The sequence below is a fragment of the Hydractinia symbiolongicarpus genome, chromosome 9 (assembly GCF_029227915.1).
Source record: "Hydractinia symbiolongicarpus strain clone_291-10 chromosome 9, HSymV2.1, whole genome shotgun sequence".
In the NCBI taxonomy this organism is placed as follows: domain Eukaryota; kingdom Metazoa; phylum Cnidaria; class Hydrozoa; order Anthoathecata; family Hydractiniidae; genus Hydractinia; species Hydractinia symbiolongicarpus.
Genome location: NC_079883.1, coordinates 23,487,106 through 23,505,730, shown reverse-complemented (window position 1 = coordinate 23,505,730; position 18,625 = coordinate 23,487,106). Strand labels below are relative to the sequence as shown.

Here is an 18,625-nt window from a genome sequence, read left to right as displayed (position 1 = left end):
TTCCTTCCAATTAAAGGATTTTGTACTGTTACCACAGTAACAATTGCGAATTTCTAAGGAAAGAATGTCTATAAACATACGGGGCCCTTTTTCTGGCCAGAGGACACAATAGGGTAAGTGGAATTTAAATTGGGTTAGTCTTGGAGAGTCAATTAAATAATAAACAAGAAGCCCTGGGGGCTCTAAGAATTTCCGCTCGCTACCAAAACATTTGATGACAACCTGCTAATTCGTTGTTATCGTGCCAAAAACATATGAAGAGGTTTGGTGCATGAAGCTCTAAAGCTAAAGCACACAAGCGACATTATATCTTACAACAAACGCAAACAAAACGAAACGTGTCATAATAAATTAACATTTTAAAAGAAATTGCTAACAAAAAATACAGCCTATCATTCATGGTTGAAAGTCTTGCGATTAAAACGTTTTTGGTCTTGAACGGCATTTAGTTGACAAAAAATCAAAATTTTGATGTGACCATCATGTTCAGCATACTTTTGTTATAACTGTGCCAATTTTTGTCGAAAATAAAGTAGTTTTAATTTTTGGACAAATTTTGGCCTGAAATGACATTTAGGTGACCAAAAATCCAACTTTTGTATCACCATCATTTTCAGCATACTTTATTTGTTAACTGTGCCAATTTTGGCCGAAAATGAAGTGGTTTTAATTTTTGGACCAATTTTGGCCTAAAATGGCTTTTAGGTGACACAAATCTAAATTTTGATGTCACCATTACGTTCAGACTTCTTTTTGTTAATTTGGCCAATTTTTGTTGAAAATGAAGTAGTTTTAATTTTTGGACCAATTTTGGCCTAAAATGACATTTAAGGTGGCAAAAAATCAAAATTTTAATGTCACCATTATGTTCAGCATACTTTATTTGTTAACTGTGCCAAATTTTGAAAATAAAGTAGTTTTAATTTTTGGACCAATTTTGTCCTAAAATGACATTTAGGTGACAAAAATCAAAATTATAATGTCACCATTTAGTTCAGCATACTTTTTTGTTAACTGTGTCAAATTTTGTCCTGAAACGTCATTTAGATGACTTTCCAGTACTTAGGGAGCTTGGGCACGAAGTTTAAATCTGTGACGTTGCAATTGACCATTTGGGACAGTAGTTAGTCAGTTATACAAATACTATCCTCTCAGAGGAACATGAAATCCCAGGGTAGATTTTTTCTCAAAAACTGCTCCGAAAGAAAAAAACGACGGTTTTAAAGAATTTCCTAAACCTTCGGGCGCGGAAAATAAACAAGAAGCCCTGGGGCTCTAAGAAATTCCGCTCGCTAATAAAACATTTGATGACAACCTGCTAATTCGTTGTGTTATCGTGCCAAACATTCGAAGAGGATTGGTGCATAAAGCTCTGAAGATAAAGCACACGGTGATATTATATCTTACAAGAAACGCAAACAAAACGAAATGTGTCATAATAAACCCAAATTTTAAAAGGAATTGATAACAAAAAACACAGCCTATCATTTATGGTTGAAGGTCTTGCAATTGGAACGTTTATGGTCTTCAACGGCATTTAGTTCACAAAAAATTAAAATTTTGATGTGATCATCCATGTTCAGCATACTTTTTTTTATTAACTGTGCCAATTTTTGTCGAAAACAAATACCAATTTGGCCTGAAACGTTATTTAGATGACTTCCCAGTACTTAGGGAGTTTGGGTACGAAGTTTAAATCTGTGATGTTGCAATTGTTGATGTTCCAATACTATCCTCTTCTCAGGGGAACGTGAAATCCCAGGGTCGATTTTTTCTCAAAAAATGATTCGAAAGAAAAAAAACGACGGTTTTAAAGAATTTCCTACGCCTTCGTCGCAGAAATTTAAAAAAGGAGATACGTAGGTCGTGTAAACAATTACCGAGAGTATTTAGGTTTAACTTGGTAACCACTTTTTACTGATAAGCTCCTTCTATCCGCTCATCAGGAGAAATTGCAGCGTCTATTTTTATTATAGGGGTGACAAAAATAATAACGACTTATCCAAGATTAATTTTTTGAGATACAAGATAACAATTGCAAACAAGCAGTCTTCTTAACATCAGTGTTTTTCTAAATAAAATTAATTTGAAATACTGATTCGGAAAAACACCCAATGAAGAAGGTAAAATTTTGTATTAGACAAGGACTTATTTCATTTCAATAAAAGAACGCCTGCATAGATGGTATGAGGAATGAAAAACTTACTGCATGCTCCCTTGTGTCTTAACTTGACAGCACCATTTGTTTCGCAACTCTTAACACCTAATGCGCATGCGTTACTGTAAGTCACACCATCGGTACCACAAACTGGATCAAAATTAAAAGGACAAGCTTGTGGACATTTTGGTTCTAAAGTAAAGTGCAATTTCTGACATTAAGCAAAAAAGATGAAGAGCGTACTTTACAGAAATTCAACAACAAGTGTACGCAACATAGCTTACTGCATCTTCCTTTATGCGCAAGCTTCACAGCACCATTTGTTTTGCATGTTTTGTAACGCAACAAGCAGGGATTGGAATAAGTTACTCCATCAGTACCACACATAGGGTTATATTCTCTCGTGCAAGCTTTGGAACATTTTGGCCCTATAATATTTTGATTCTCACGGCTTATATCTGTTTAGCAAAACAGAAAACGCGCATGTTAAGTGTAATACTTACTGCATCTTCCTCTATGAGCAAGCCTCACAGCACCATTTGTTTTGCAAGTCTTGTATCGTAGTGAGCAAGGGTTACCATAGGTCACGCCATCAGTACCACACATGGGATTATATTCAAGAGTACAAATTGGTGAACATTTCGGTCCTAAAAGGAAATGTCATTCGCGAAAATTAAAAAAAGAGACTTCAATGACGTCTTTGACACGAAAAAAGAATCATAAAGTTAAACAAGTGTCAATACTTACTGCATCTTCCTTTATGAGCAAGTCTCACAGCTCCATTTGTTTTGCATGTTTTGTAACGTAACATGCATGGGTTACCATAAGTTACTCCATCAGTACCACACATAGGGTTATATTCTTTTGTACAAATTTGGGAACATCTTCTTCGAACTAAAATATTTGAATTTACAAAAATCATATATACTGTTTAATCGTTTTTTGGCAGGTGTAGGTTGTGTGGGTTTCGTCTAGGTTAGACGCACCCCCATAGAATTCAGAAAAAGAAAATGCGATGACTTAGCCGAAAGGCTAGAATGGAAAAAAATGATATCTAAAACTCAATTCTAACGCCAGTTATGCCTGACGTCACCACTTTCCAACTTTTTTCATTAATTCCGCACGTTTTCATAAAGTTATATTTTGCCTAATTTCATCAAAAGATTGCTTCTCTTTAATGTAGCATTTTGCCTAGACATTGTGCTGAACGTTTGTTCTCAAAGGAATGTTATTGGAGAACCATTATAGTTTTGATATTTGCCAAGCTGTTGATGTATTTTATCAACAGCTCTGTAAAAAATGGACAATATACATATAAACATTGGCGAGAAAATAAAGACGCATGCCTAATATCTATTTTCCTTACCAAAACATAAATTTTATTAAAAAATCTGTTGGAAATGAAATTGACATGAAAATCAAGTTACCTGCATAAGCAGTTGATAAGAAAGCCAACACAAAAATAACTTTCATCTCCACTCTTCTATCTGCTCTTGATTAAAGTTTAACAAATTAGAAAAACAAGCTGTATTTATATTGCATCATAAAAACTTCCTTTCTTATAAAAAAATGCTGACATTTGCTGGTTCGACCGTAATGAGAAATAAATCAGGAGGTTTGAGGCATAATATCATTTTTATAATAGCTATAATAGCTCTATAATAGGTATAATTTTGTTAATTAAGAGAAGTACTTGTGAAAGCTGCATGCTTTAATAGCTTAGATGTTGTAATAACCAACAATTCTTGCAATTTCGTCATTCTCGTTGTTTATAGTTGAAAGAACTTTGTTTTTTTTACACACGAAGCAACAGTCTCGTCATATAACGTCATTAAAACTAAGCACTGTTAATTTTAGTTATTGTTTAATGTCATTGTTTTAATTGCAATTTTGGCTTGGTAGAAACAATGCGTGTTTTCATCATCAAAATTTCTTACTAACTAGTAACTTTGGTAGTGCGAAAATATAAAATTCAAAATCTTTTACAGTTTTTATTAAATGGATTATTTCCCGTTTTAAATTCTTGTGAACAAATCAATTCTGCTAAACCATTTATTTTGACGTTAAAAAACTGTTTATGTGGAAAAAAATTGAGTGTCCAGCTCAGTTAAACCTATACACGTACGTCCAAAATGTACAAAAAAGATCGCTTCACGTTACAAATGAGTGCGCCCAAAAAACAAAATGTTTTCTGATGCTTTTCTAATCAACTTTTTTGTAATAGATAGTGAGTGAGCGGATCTGTTAAATGTTAACAATAAAGTTATAGAATAGCACCTCATAAAGTTCAAAAATTGACAGAGTAATAGATGCTTCTATCTTTTCTTATAACAAGCAAGCTAATATCACAATTTTTTGCACCTCGTAGTAGTACACAAGGGATTATATTCATGAGTACAAATTAGTGAACATTAAAATGAAATGTCATTCGCGAAATTAGAAAAAGGAGACTTCAACAAGGACGCTCTTGCCACGAAAAAAATCATAAATTTAAACAATTGTCTGCAACATTACTTGAGACTGCTTTAACTATCCTGTTACATATAGTATTTTCGAAACGATTTTTTAGTATTCTAAATTTAAAGTCTAAAGCCTAAAAATCCTTTCCGACTTACAATTGACGCTACCACTCTGGTACGTTATTTAATTTTTAGGCTTTAGTGACATCAAATGTATGTTTTTAATTAACAACCAAAAAACCTTTTGAAATTAATCTTTTGCAAAATGTAATCTATCTTCCTTCAGACACTTAAGTAACACAATTTGCATCACTTGCAAAAGCAGGAGCTGATAAGAAAGCAAACAAGAAAACTATTTTCTGCATCACTTCAAAATACTGATAACTTCTTTTCTGGAATGAAAGAAAGAATTATGAGAACAAGTTTTATTTATAATGCATGATAAAAAACTTCCTTTCACGGTAAAGTTTCGAGACATGCGTTTCTTACAATAGTGCGTAACGAAGCATTGCTTATTAACCTTTAGAGACGGTTGGAGAAACGGATTTTCTTTATTATATCAATTATAACCTTTACCTCTTGAGTGCAGTTACATGCTTTATAGTTAGCGATGCGAAAAAGCGCATTGTTGTAGTAAAGCACTCGTTGTAACTTTTTTTTTAATCTCAGGGGCTGTTCATATGGAAGCGGGCTGGCTCGGCTAGGCGGGATCTCGCTATTATCAAGAAACAAATGCAAAAATAAAAATGTTTTCAATGACAACCGAGTCAGCCAACCTTGCCTAGATCTCGCTTGTTTTTACCGAGATCTCGGCTAGGTGGCACGAAAATTTTCCATATGAACGGTCAGCCAGGATGGGCCCGCTTTTGGCAATATACCATTCCACACTATTTGGCGACAACCAAATTTCGTAGAAAATGTACAAAATTGCGAAATAGACCTCCCAAATTTTGAGTTTTAATACCTTACCTCCACTTTCATGTTTTTATCATTTTTGGATTTATATTAAGCAAATCGTCCACTCCACTCTTTTTACAAAATCTTGAAGTCGAGTTTCGTAGTCGTTGTTTCATAGTGACAAGTACTCGCAAAATAATGGAGCCAGTGCAATACCGACTTTACTGCGCTTTTAATAAGCCGAAAACAAATCAGACATCGCTATCCACAACAAAATTAATTTTTAATTCTTCATACAGAAAAACAAGTATTTCCCACTTATTGCGAATGTCAGAAATAACAAAGCTGTATAATGGCAGAAAGAGAAAACATTGACAAAAGCTTCTTGTCATCACTGGTTCATAAAAGTACACGCGACTTTGTTTATAGTTCGGAAATTTTGAAAGAACTTGAAAAAGTTTATGTTCGCGAAAAGAAAAAAAAACAAATTGTCCATTTTAGTTTCAGTTTTATGATTGGCTTTTAAACTGGCTTCAACAGACGTCGACGAGTAAGTTCCGCTCAGGAAATGATATTTTGAATTGATGGTAAAGCTCCACTCATTTTACGCTAAGAAAATAATTCTGCTTGAGTATTGATGCTTTATAGCATTAGTATTTTCCCTTTAAGCCCGGCATACGCGTTCAACCACTCTGCACGTCATCAAGTTTGACTGTTCTTGTGGGTCGTTGGCTACAGGGGGTAAACCTTGTATATTAACTTACTTTTACTAATTCTTGTAATTTATAAGTTGTGGCAATTAAAAATATCCATAGTATAGTGTAAACGTTGCGTAATACTTTTGACAACAAAGTTAAACTGATATATACAATACTCTTGTATAAATATAAACTACAATTTAAAACATATACAGCCATATACAATCGTATACTCAAAAAATATCTTGTTTGCTTCCAAAAAGCATTCTGTGTACAATATAAACCGTTCTCCTTAATTCTTACCTAGTTCTTAATCCTCACAAAGTTTTTCTCAATTCTCACAAAGTTCTTTTTAGTTCTGAAAAAGTTCTCCTTAACTCTCACAAAGTTCTTCACAACTCTCAAAGTTCTTCTCAATTCTCACAAAGTTCTTCACACTTCTGGATGATTCATAACCGCACAGCTACAAACAACTGGCAGTTTGAAGCTGGTATAATCTTGGTCCTTTCTTCAATAAAAAGTTTTGATTATTCAGCGTTGATATAAAGTCTTCGAAATTATCTGTTTGTAGTTTCAGTTGCTATGATGAAAGAAAAAATAAAGTTATCAAACTGCCCAATTGCTGTTAAAAAAAATCAAACTCGGCTTTAATCGACTTCACTCGGCTCATACAAATTATCAAACTCGGCTTTAATCGACTTCACTCGGCTCATACAAATTATCAAACTAGGCTTTAATCGACTTCACTCGGCTCATACAAATTATCAAACTCGGCTTTAATCGACTTCACTCGGCTCATACAAATTATGCTTGGAAAAATCTATAGCATATTTAATGACACTACAGCAGGAATCTCGTCTTAGCTGGGACTTAATTTGCGAATTTATAGCTGTTGTTTCCCAAGAAACGACAGATTTTTACAAATTGGTTTTTCCATAACAAATTAGTAATTCCTTAAAAACCTTAGGTAAAATATTTTGCCAAATTGCAAGCTCGCTGAGGTTTGATTTAGTGATATTTTCGCTAAGGGGCAGTTTTTCTTGTCCCCTCGATTGCCCCACTAAAACAAATTTCGCTGCATTTCACTACATCGGTAATAAAAAAACCGACCGAATTAAACAGAACTTTTTTGTTAGAATCGATAACCTATCGATTCCGTTTCAGTTCGGCATATATTTTGTAAGCTGGTAGACAGACTCAGCCAATCTCATAATCACGTTTAGACTGTTAAGGGTAAAGATGTTTGCACTGAACGATCAAAAAAATTCTTACCTTTGAAATGCGGTACATTTGGTCGACGTTGAAGAGCGAGTTTTTTTCTCTCTCGGAAATGCGATTTAATTCTGCGATGAACTTCTTACACTAAATTCAAACAATGCATACAAACACACTGCAATTTAACATCCAGAAAGACATCTAATAAGAGTTAACCAGCTTATCAACAAATTACTAGTAGATTTGCACCCTACAACCTAAAGCCTACACACGCCAAAATACTGAAACAATGATACTTTTCGGTCGTCTTACAAAGTTGGCAAAATGTATCCACTCTAGAATTCTCCACAACTGTCAAGCTACTTCCTCAGATACGTGGGTTAGCTAAGCAGCGTTTATGCAGCTAGTTACATTTTTGAATTATTTCCTAACGTGTCAACGTTAGGGAATAATTCACGTCAGCGCCCACCTATATTTTGTGGAAGTTTGTAGCATTCTCACTATACATACACACATCTACTTTAGTTTTAAAGAAAAAAATTATACGGACTAAATTTCTTTCATATATATTTAAAAACAGTTTCTTTTAGGAAAAGAGGTTTTCCTCTACACCTCCTTGTTTTTATCTGCAAATAGTTTTACCGCTTACATGAAAACACACAATCTATCGTAGGGTTACACAGTGCAACGCTAAGATACTGACCTGTGCGCGCTTACTCATTCCTGACCCATTTTGTGATCTTGAAAAATCAAGAAAACCATTCTCATCGCTGAATGTATCTACCAAACTAAAAAAACGAAAAGTAAACAGACAACATAAACAATACTGAAGACGATATAGACGACAACAAATAACAACATCGACCACGACGAGAAGGAGAATGCATCGAGAAAAACAACAACAAAGACAGGACGGTGACAATAACGACAACAACAACAGCATCATCAACCAAAATATCAGCAACAACAACAATAACAACATTAACATTAACAATAAGAACATTAACATTGACAATAAGAACATTGACAATAGAACATTAGCAATAACAACAGCAACAGCAACAAAAACAACAACAACAACAACAACAACAACAACAACAACAACAACAACAACAACAAAACAACAACAACAACAAGAAACCCACCTACTCTTCATGATTTCTATAACATCTTTCGCATCTTGCGCAGTTGCGTTTTCACGAAGTTCCAATCTGGCTCGGGCCTATAAGAAAAAAAAGTTGGTTTCTTTTTATTTCATAGCTAATAAACACTTTCCGAGCGACGTAATGTTTTGATTTTGTTTCGAGAACAATAAGCACGGGCACATTTAGGCTGTCAGAAATGCATTTTTTAACTCCTAGAGCGTGCGCGCATGTACAAAAGTCCCCAAAACGTTGGTAGAAATTAGCAAATCATCATGGACTATGAGTTCCTGCGATTTAGTCTCCCCCAGACTTACCTCAGTTAAGCGTATCAACGCTTCCAGTTGTCTTGTTGTGATTGGTGTACAGTTTGGTCCCTGGTGACGTTTTCGAAGGTCCAAGTAAAATTCCTATAAAATTAGTGAGAAAAATCAGTAAATAAAAGACGTAATCGAAAAGGAAATAAATAAAAAATCTGCGAAAAATAAAACATTTTCATCTTAAGACAATAATGACAAATATAGCATGTAGTCTAAAAAGTGAGAAATAAAAACTGAATTTAAAAATTAAGAAAACATCTACACACAAGAGAGAAATAAATCGTGGCCGTTACAGGATTGTAGTTTTTTGGGTAGAAAAAATTTCGTAAGCAGTAAATTAGACGATAGGGAATAAAAACATATTCACACTTACCTGCAAAATACTGGCTGCTTCCGTGGTCAACTTCACGTGGACATATTTCCGTGCGTATTGAACATATTTACGAAGCAATTGGCACGGTATTGCATCGAATTCTTCATTTCGATTAATTCTTAACCGTTCACACAGGGGCTTGTCGTTTTCCCATTGTTCCAAAGACTGATTCTCATTGGTTAAATTGCGTTGCACCGTCACTGATTGGACACGAGATCTAAAAACATGTAAAAAATTGATGTAACTCAGTTGCATTTCAAGGAACACAAACGCAAAACAAACGACGCAAAACAAACGCGACAACGAATAAACGCGCGAATGAACGGGAGCACAAACAGACAACCTTTTGCGGCTTGAATGCAAAGCCATGACATGTTCTGATAATATACCGTCCATTTCTTCATCTGGTTTGTCTAGCAATATAAAAACAAGATCGAATCTGGATAACAGCGCACTGTTCATCTTGAGATTTTCAGACACAGTCTTGGCTTGGTTGTAATGCCCACCAACTGGATTTGCTGCCGCCAGGATAGAAGTTCTTGCAGGTAAGCTGTAAATAAGATGAAAACGTAAGCAAGGTGTAAATTCTATCATAAGGTGTAAAATATAACTCCATAACAAGGATAAAGTATATGCAAATCACATGTGAGTACTTGCATTATGAAACATACTTAAAGGGGCTACGTCATTCTTCGTAAATGGTGGGGATTGAGCTTCTTGAATCGTTTTGTAGCCCCATTAACTACTGATATTATGCATTGTGCATTGTAAATGAATTTGTGGCGAATAAAAGTAATAGTAATAAGATAGGAAAACTTAAATGACATCCTAATACCAAAAAAAGTTAAACAATAAAATGACAGATGGTGACAGGCAAAATGTCCTTTAAAAAATAAGTAACATGAATTCACTTTTCGACTTTCTTAATCAAATGGACGACACCCTATTAAGTAGTTCCTTTTCACAAGCCTTACCTACACACGACACCTGCTTTCGCTATACTTATACTTTGCTGCTCCATAGCTTCCAATAAAGCTTGGTGTTGATTTCCCATTTTATCAAATTCATCAATACAGCAACAACCTAATAATACAAAATTGCATATCTCAAAAAACGCGACTATCACCGACTGGTAGGTTAGTGATAGAGGGTTCGCTTCCAGTGAGAGAGGTCTTGGATTCAAACCCAGGTCGAGTGAATCTATCCTTTCTGCTTGGCATTTAGCATGAGAATAGGATTGGTATCTTAGGCGGTTGTCTAATTGAGCGATTGGTGCACTAGCTAAAACAGGAGCTTTAAATGCACCAGGGCCCCATTCACAGGAACCGTCTTGATAGCAGTACCAATAAGAACTAAGGAGGCTCCTCCTGGGTAAACAATCCCAACAATAATAATAATCATGATCATTATTTGACAGGTAAGAATGAGTCTTTTTTCTATAAAATAACTGAGACTTTATTCGATATTATATTAGGAGCTTCCTACACCATAGCAAACAACCAACACATACCTCTATCACCAAGCACTAGGGCACCTGCCTCCAATGCATAATCACCAGTTCCACTTTCCTTTGACAAAGTGACTGTCAATCCTGACGCTGTAGTAGTGTTCCCACACACATACACACCACGCGGTGCTATGTTGGCTACTGCTTGGAGCATCTGACTTTTACCCAAGCCAGGGTCGCCGACAATTAGCACATGAGGATCACCACGTACTGGAATGCAATTCTAAAAAAAGTAGTGGAGCATTGGTGCTAAAGGATAGCTTTAAGACTTTATGGGTAAGCAAACTAATGCGTACCTTTTCATCGATGTATTTCTGCGAGCCACCGAACAAAGCCAACATCAAGCCAGCTTTCACAAGCTACAAAAGTCAAAAAAGTCTGTAATTAAATAAATCACATAAAACGCATTATATTTATAGTCTCGCGGAACATCTACCCAGGCAGCTACAGTTACAAATACATTTAATTTTAAATATTCTAATGACGTTATACCTCGTGACCATATATAGTCGGACACATTGAACCAACAATCAATCGAAATAAATGATTAGAAGCTTGAATTTCTTGAATAGCATATAGTTCCTGAACAAAGCAAAAATCTTTACGTGCAAGTAATTTTAGTTGACACGAAATACAGAGATTACATATCGCTTATTCACTGTCCACCTTAATGGTAAAGTCTAAGGAACCATTTTCTTTTCCTTCCTCTTTTGAATGAACTTCTTTGTTGTTACTGACAGACACAGCATGAATAAATAAAAGGTACAATGATTTGTCTTTACTTCGAGTAGTATCTAAAAGTAATTAGAAGTAAAATAAATATAATACTAAACTCACATTGCATCACAATCAAGAGCAAGTTGTGTTAAAACGAAGTAATCCACTTATGGTCATATGCGTAATTTAGGGGCAAATAAGACACCCGTGAAATACTGAAATCCACACTGTCGTCTCTGAGAAGCGCCTTTGTTTTCTAAGGAAATACACAAATTGTCTGCACGATTCAATATCACCAGTATGAATGTTATTCTAAAAAAACATCTGATCTAATTTTCTGAATTAGATCAGATGTTTTCAAGAGACAAACCAATGTCTAAAAATATCAATCGGTATACTTTTTTAGGTTTTCTGCTCTTGTTATCCTCGACACTTACTTTCGTCAGCTGCTGTCACCTTCACAATACCAGTAACAGTCACCATATCGCCTGGTACACAGCTATCCACTAGTATGTGAAAAACAAAGCAACATTTACAATTATTGATATTCTTAGTTGCAACGTCAACGTCAACTGATAACAAATTCAATCAGTTTACTTTTTGTGATTCTAAGCGATCTTGTGGTTCTGTAATGTAGTTGGTTACCTTTCTCCGAATTATAATGAACCAGGAACTTACCTTTCTAAGTCCAGTCTGAATAAGGTTGTAACATGCATACACTACTTACCTAGACCACATGTCAACTCACATTCAACTGTTCTTGGTATCCGGCCTGCTTCCCTTTGGTCATCTAACATAATTTCTTGCAGTCTAAGAGTAAGGGTTAACTTCAATCGTAAAAATAGAACTTTCCTTCAATGAATAGTACGAACATGATCTTTTTAGCACAAAAAGGTTATACATGAAACAAAACTGAACCATAACATTGTGTTTTAAACATGCACAAACACAAATCTCACTTTATATTCCGCCAGTCTATCGTTTCCGTTTGTGGTGAACTTCGTAGTGGTGTGAATACTCGACCTCGACATTCCGAATTAACACACTAGAAAACAAAAGAGTCATGCAAATTAATTATAAAAATTTTTTTGGTTTTAATTGCGCACACTTTTTTAACAATTTTTCGCTATTTTAATATTTGAATTTCTGAAATGTTTTACGGATGGAATTATGGGTTTTAGGTAAAAAAAAGATTAAATTAGTTCTACTTGTCGCTATATTTAGTGAATGCTAATCATAAGAGTGAATGTTAATCATAAGAATGCTTCACAACCACATTAATAATCGAGATATGGTTCCCAAAGCTTTCCAACATAATCAAGAGTTAACACTTAGTGACTTTTTTATGTTTTCCATTAGGTTAATGATTCTTTTTACATACATGTATGAGTTAATGATCTAGCAAAGAAAATTCATATGTCCATTATATCATCCGAAATTAATTCTTAAAACCTGTCCATTATCTCTTCTATTATAGCGACAAAGATCGTCTTAAATAAGGAGAAAAAAAACAATGATTTTTAGTTCAAAAACATATTTGGATAAGATAATTTTAGTCATTTATGTACCACAATAGAACAAACATACTAAATTGTGTGAATAAGTGCAACATAAGGGACAAAAGTTGTTGCGATGATAGAAAAATTTCAAAGCTTTTTACCACAAGTAATTGATAAAGGCGTTTCTATGTAAATAACACACACTTCAAATTTGTCAAAGTTCACTTGTAAATGCTCACAGCAGACTTAGGATCTTTGGTTACATTTAAAATCTGAGAGTACTAAATTCTGCTAACGTGAGTACGCCAGGATTTTTCGCACTTATCCGGGTCGTGGTGCAGATTGCTCCACAATGCGGATATTGTGGAAAGTGTAGCTAGCGTATCGACGTTGATCCATTTATAACCAATTTAAATTCCAAAATGAGGCTGAAGGGTGCTTATCAAAAGTACTTTCTCAGGCTCAATATATACATAGGTTGTGCTTTATGGCGAAATATTTGAATATGCTTATGAAAAACACATGATCTGGCTCAAATGCTTATTTGAAAAAAAAATTGTATTTGAATTTTGAATATTAGTAATTATAACTTAAATCTCACTACACACTGATTAATTCAGACATAAAGAATAAAAAGAAAAACTGCTCGCGAAAAATAAAAAACTTTACAACATTTTCTTAGGCTTAACATAATCCTTGGCTGTTTAAACCTACGGATGCTTGTAAATGTTATGCCTATGAAAAACATGTAGCTAAAAACAGCCTAATGTCGAAATATTATGTGTGGCATTGGAGATAAATTTAAGAACATTTTATAATTGAATTATAATGATTTACCTTAGTTGGAACAGCATATTTTCCTTCTTGCAACCTCATAACCTAAATGTGAAAACATACGAAAAAAATATATTTTATCCGACTTTTCAGTGATACTAGATTGTGGTGGGTGAAAAACATCCTAGAGAATAGCATAAAAAGACAAATAATTGTATATACACAGTAGTACAAGAATATAATGCATGGTTAACTAACTCAAAAATTAAACATTTTATGGAGGTTTTCAAAAATATTTTTTTTGTAAATAGTGGTTAGCGGGTTTAAAGACTAAAATTAAATTGATGAAAATTAATATCGCATATTTAATCTCGTTGAAGAAGCACACACAATGCACCCCACTACGACTGGCATCACGCACCCTCCTGCAAAATTTAATATTTTACCTGTTCTTCTCCACAGCTGTTACATGTAAATGCCAACCTTGTTACCAATGGTTTGACATTACTCACTCTGACCACTGTTCCTCTGATAGACACAAGCTTACCTAATGAGTGTTAAAAGAAAGTTTTTTAAAGGGGCTACGAAACAGGTGTTGGTTTTAGACTTTAGTGACTTACACGAAAGTCGAGCGAATGGCGGTGAAAAAAGTTTGTGATCACTGAGCACAAAAAGAACAACTTAAATCATCTTAATCATACTTTGCATCGAAATATCACATGACATATATATTATAATATGACAGAAAATTTCCTACATATATACATAGAAATAAAAATGCCTATTTAGTTAATCAGCTCATTAATTTCGAGGTGCACACGTGATGAACAGAAGGAGCAACTAAATCAAATATTTACATTAACAGACCTCGATAATTTAAATAGAAAGTGCAGTTAGGCAATATAACAAATATAGTTCTCTTTAAACATTATAGGGCCCTTGCGGTGAAAATGAAGCACAATCAATTTCCTTCGAGATATCTCTGTTGCTTGTAACAGTTAGTTATAAGCAACAGAATAAATAAATGGAATACTGAAATCAATGGGTTTCGTTAATGTTAGAAAGAAAGTGCAATTTGGCTATGTAATAAATATATCTCTCTTTAAAATTTGCACCAGATGCTAGCTGCGAAAATTAGAAACAAAATGTACTTTCTATCGAGAAACTTTTGTTGTTTTAACTGCTTTCAGCATTTTAAGTTTTTTTAATATATGCATCAACAACAACTTTCTTGTACCAGTCTTGGTACTGAGCAGTAAAAAAAAAACATGCCTCACGTTTCCACTAAAATTTAGTAATATTATACACTGGCTTTATGAAGTATGTAAATATCTCCAAACATGATAAAAATTATCACAATAATAATCATATAGCCATTCCCCACTGGTTACGCACATATAACAAGCAAACTACTTACAAAAATAACTAGCTTTCAAGTTTTTCAAAGCCGTAATGGGTTCATGATTTAAAAGTCGAACATTGATATATCTGGCATCAAACACAAGATTGGAATTCCCATCAGACTGACCGTTAAGAAACGCCTGAAACAAAATTATGGATAGTGTATTAGCGCACAGCTTTTTGACAATTCTTTAAAAGCAGATTTAAAAAATCCTGTAACCATAAATGACAGATAAGGAAACTTATGCTGACTTTACACTGGTGTATTTTACGGACATCTCTGAGACTAAACAGAAAGCTTAACTATACTGAGGAAACGTTGATAGACCAGTAAAGCCTAAACATAGTAGTCCACGCGAGCATAACTGCATGAGAGTGGGATAGGGGTGGCAAAAATAGTAGATGCATTTCACTCAGCAGAGCATTGTTGCGCTGTTACAAATCTGTTCATTTAATAACAAAATAATAAAATAAAACAGTCTGGCACCTGATGTAAAGTAGTTCCCATTAGTGCAAGCATTTTTTCAGGTTCATCAATTATGTTGTTTGGCAATGATGGCAGAGCTTTCAGCAGGTCTGGAAATTAAAACATGAAGTATGACAAACTTTTTGTGTAAAATGCCTTCAGCCAGATAAAAAAATGAGGAATAAACAGACAAAGAAGACATAAAAACATCAGTAAACCTGGATCGCTGACTAAAGTTTTGAAATCAATATATACTTCTTCTTTTTCTTCAATATCTTCCTAAACCAGAAAACCAACTATGTTACATATTGGAGTGTACATTGTACAGCTCATCTAATCTAATTAAACTCAGGAGTCAATTTAACAGATACCAAGACATTCTTTACATACAGTTTAAATAACTAGTTTTGCAAGGCAAGCTCAATTTAAGCCTCGTTAAAGGTATATATTTGTCTTTTTAAATACTTTATATGGTCTTTCTTATTTTGTTGTTTTTTACTATCAGGCGAATAAATACTTTTGTCTTAATTTTTCTGTTTAAACTTGTTTTTTTAAACACTCGTGTACAGCAAATAAAAAAACTATTGTTTAAGAATAAGCTCAACAGTGAGTTTACTAATACTCAGACATTTACACTTGACAACAGGAAACATCCATGTATCATCAAAATTTAACTTACTCTATTGAATTGGTCCAGATTTAAAATGAAGTATTGATACAATATGTCTGCTGTTTTTGCTAAATCTGATGTAGGCTCATATGCTGAAAAATAGAAAACAATCATGATAAAATATAATATAGTTGTTGTCACAGACTGGTTTGTAACAACAATTTAAACCTGAATTAAAAGTAATCAGGGTCGTCTTTTTTTTCCTGATAACCCAAGAAAATTTCCTAACTACATTCTGAAAATCTATACCTTTGTTTTAAGAAACAGAATAAAAAAAATCGAAACCCAATGGCTGCCTCAGATAAGATACATGGTATATTTCTTTATGTCAAACAAATCCAATTGCTTCGCCTCACAAATCACCGACTTAAGACTTTTCCCTGACCTATATTTTTTAACTTTCTTTCCTAATTTTTTGAGGTTCGCTGACTTTGTGGAATCTTCACAGATTTTACAGTAACCTTGTAAACGTCAAGAGTAAAAGTATGTATCAAAAAGTAAAGACAACATATACATAAAAAAAATTAGATCCCTTACTACACCTCCAAACTGCAAAATAAATTTTGCTTAATACACCTTTCCCGAATTAGTTTTCTTCAATGTACCACTGCTATATTTCTAAACTTTGTCAAACAAAATGAATGTGATTGTAAATCCACACATAAAAGTTGATAAACTGTGAAATCTTTAGATTCATACAGAAGACAAAAAACCTGTTACAACAGATTTTTTAATTTTGTAGGTCTCTGCATGAAACAGAAGCTTCATCATCATCATTCTTGGCTTAACGTCCGTTTTCCATGCTAGCATGGGTTGGACGGGGTATATTAATGACCCTCTTCCAATCTGATCTAGACTGTGTTAGATCTAAACTCAACTTCCTCTGTATCAAGTCCTTATAACCTCCTGCCAAGTCTTTCTCGGTCTGCCTCTGGGCTTTGCCCCAGGAACTATCAAGTCTCTCACTTTCTTACCCAATTATCCTCCTCCATTCTTTCCAAGTGCCCCAGCCAATTCAATCTTCTTATCTGGATAACATCTTTAATTCTACGGAGACTTAGCCTGCTTCTTAGCTCATCTGAACTCTTTCTGTCTCTCAGACTGGCGTTACACATCCACCTAACCATTCTCATATCATTCCTTTCTAAACGGTCAAGATCTTCCTGCTTCACTGCCCATGTCTCACTACCGTACAACATAACACTTCTTACACAGGCCTCATAAAACTTATTTGTACAAAATCAAAAATTAAGAAGTCTTTGACTGTAACATTAATACCACCAAAACAGCATTTTCACACGTCGGATTTCGTTGAAAATTTATACACATACCAATTTAACAATGCTGAATATGATCTTAAAGTCAAAACATTAAAATTCTGATATTTTAAAAAATTAAGCAAATGTGTAATGTAAACAAAATGTTTTAACAGATTCTGAGATTTGCAATATTTATAGTTGTTGCATAAATAATTAAAGTTGTGAAGATTAAACAAAGGAACTTACCATCATCTTTCAGATAGTCTGCCCAGGTACTGTAAGGTGTGGGGTAGACACATTTGTTTTTCCTTTTTGTCGCAGAAGACTGTGACGCTACAAAAAGTCATACACCATCATAATAGAGGTGGCTAATTAGGGTAATTTAGGTTAATTTTCTTACATAAAAAAACGCCTTCTTTTTGGCTGTAAGAAAAGCATATAGGACTAATTATAAATATTTAGTCTTATAAAAGAAAACATAAACATGAATTGTTTTTTAAAGTGTATCAATTGCAACACGCTTCACATGTAAAATAAAAACTTTAACTATACCAATGTATGGTTTCTTGTTATATCCACGATTGTATCCACCATATTTCTTAAAATTGTTTTGCTTTCCACGCCAACTTCTGCCCCATCCTCTTCCACGTTGGCCAAATGCTTGGCTCATTTATTATTCAACATTATTTTTTACAACTGCGTAATTAAAAATTCAAAATTAAACAAAATACATAAAAAAACAAGTAAATATTATCACCTTGTTTTTGGAATCTACATAAAGAAATTTGGATCAACAAAAAATCGCAAAATTATATTATGTATTACAATTTGTGACAATTATACTGTACAATTTAAAATGCGAATGCTTTTTTCAAATTTAGTGTGCACACATCCTTAAAATTGATATATTTCACCCTCTACTTTGCTTAAAAGGTTACTTATAGGTTGAAGCAGCCTAAAAAATTTTAAAGATGGCAAATAGACAACATAAATAATACATAAAGCAGAAGATTGATCTTGTGTCATAAACTTTTTCAATGTATTATTAGCTTTCCACATACGTCTCCAGT

The 18,625-nt window shown here is 33.9% G+C and overlaps 2 protein-coding genes across 5 annotated transcripts; both read right to left on the bottom strand.

Annotated features, from left to right (window-relative positions):
- Nucleotides 1-1,998: 1,998 nt before the first annotated feature.
- LOC130657392 (four-domain proteases inhibitor-like) lies at nt 1,999-15,979 on the bottom strand. Of its 2 annotated transcripts, XM_057460375.1 has the most exons (7): nt 15,970-15,979; nt 3,586-3,647; nt 2,906-3,052; nt 2,662-2,805; nt 2,443-2,586; nt 2,207-2,350; nt 1,999-2,071 (listed from the first exon to the last, which is right to left on the bottom strand). In XM_057460375.1, exons 2-7 carry the CDS (start codon nt 3,629-3,631, stop codon nt 2,061-2,063), a joined length of 636 nt encoding a protein of 211 aa, XP_057316358.1. In that variant the 5' UTR covers nt 3,632-3,647; nt 15,970-15,979; the 3' UTR covers nt 1,999-2,060. The 2 variants fall into 2 exon arrangements, with proteins under 2 accessions (XP_057316358.1, XP_057316359.1); XM_057460376.1 differs by lacking the exon at nt 2,662-2,805.
- LOC130657390 (DNA helicase MCM8-like) lies at nt 6,088-18,606 on the bottom strand. Of its 3 annotated transcripts, XM_057460372.1 has the most exons (23): nt 18,108-18,606; nt 17,802-17,888; nt 16,306-16,388; nt 15,845-15,905; nt 15,648-15,736; nt 15,177-15,300; nt 14,206-14,306; nt 13,823-13,864; nt 12,446-12,531; nt 12,214-12,296; nt 11,924-11,992; nt 11,436-11,563; nt 11,262-11,351; nt 11,066-11,128; nt 10,773-10,992; nt 10,237-10,345; nt 9,606-9,812; nt 9,263-9,479; nt 8,887-8,979; nt 8,573-8,649; nt 8,131-8,215; nt 7,485-7,574; nt 6,095-6,792 (listed from the first exon to the last, which is right to left on the bottom strand). In XM_057460372.1, exons 1-23 carry the CDS (start codon nt 18,223-18,225, stop codon nt 6,676-6,678), a joined length of 2,439 nt encoding a protein of 812 aa, XP_057316355.1. In that variant the 5' UTR covers nt 18,226-18,606; the 3' UTR covers nt 6,095-6,675. The 3 variants fall into 3 exon arrangements, 2 of the variants coding, with proteins under 2 accessions (XP_057316356.1, XP_057316355.1); XM_057460373.1 differs by lacking the exon at nt 11,924-11,992 and having other exon boundaries at nt 6,088-6,792; XR_008985130.1 differs by lacking the exon at nt 6,095-6,792 and having other exon boundaries at nt 7,539-7,574; nt 8,577-8,649.
- Between the last annotated feature and the right edge of the window lie 19 nt (nt 18,607-18,625).

Bases quoted from the DNA above. Each gene is read 5' to 3' on its own strand.
- LOC130657392 (XM_057460375.1), bottom strand. From the start codon at position 3,631: ATGAAAGTTATTTTTGTGTTGGCTTTCTTATCAACTGCTTATGCAG. The intron at 3,053-3,585 runs GTAACTTGATTT...CAAATATTTTAG, and splicing joins CTTATCAACTGCTTATGCAG to TTCGAAGAAGATGTTCCCAA. The intron at 2,587-2,661 runs GTAAGTATTACA...AAAATATTATAG, and splicing joins TGCTCATAGAGGAAGATGCA to GGCCAAAATGTTCCAAAGCT.
- LOC130657390 (XM_057460372.1), bottom strand. From the start codon at position 18,225: ATGAGCCAAGCATTTGGCCAACGTGGAAGAGGATGGGGCAGAAGTTGG. The intron at 9,813-10,236 runs GTAAGGCTTGTG...TCTTATTTACAG, and splicing joins AAAGCAGGTGTCGTGTGTAG to CTTACCTGCAAGAACTTCTA. The intron at 8,650-8,886 runs GTAAGTCTGGGG...TTTTTCTTATAG, and splicing joins CGTTGATACGCTTAACTGAG to GCCCGAGCCAGATTGGAACT.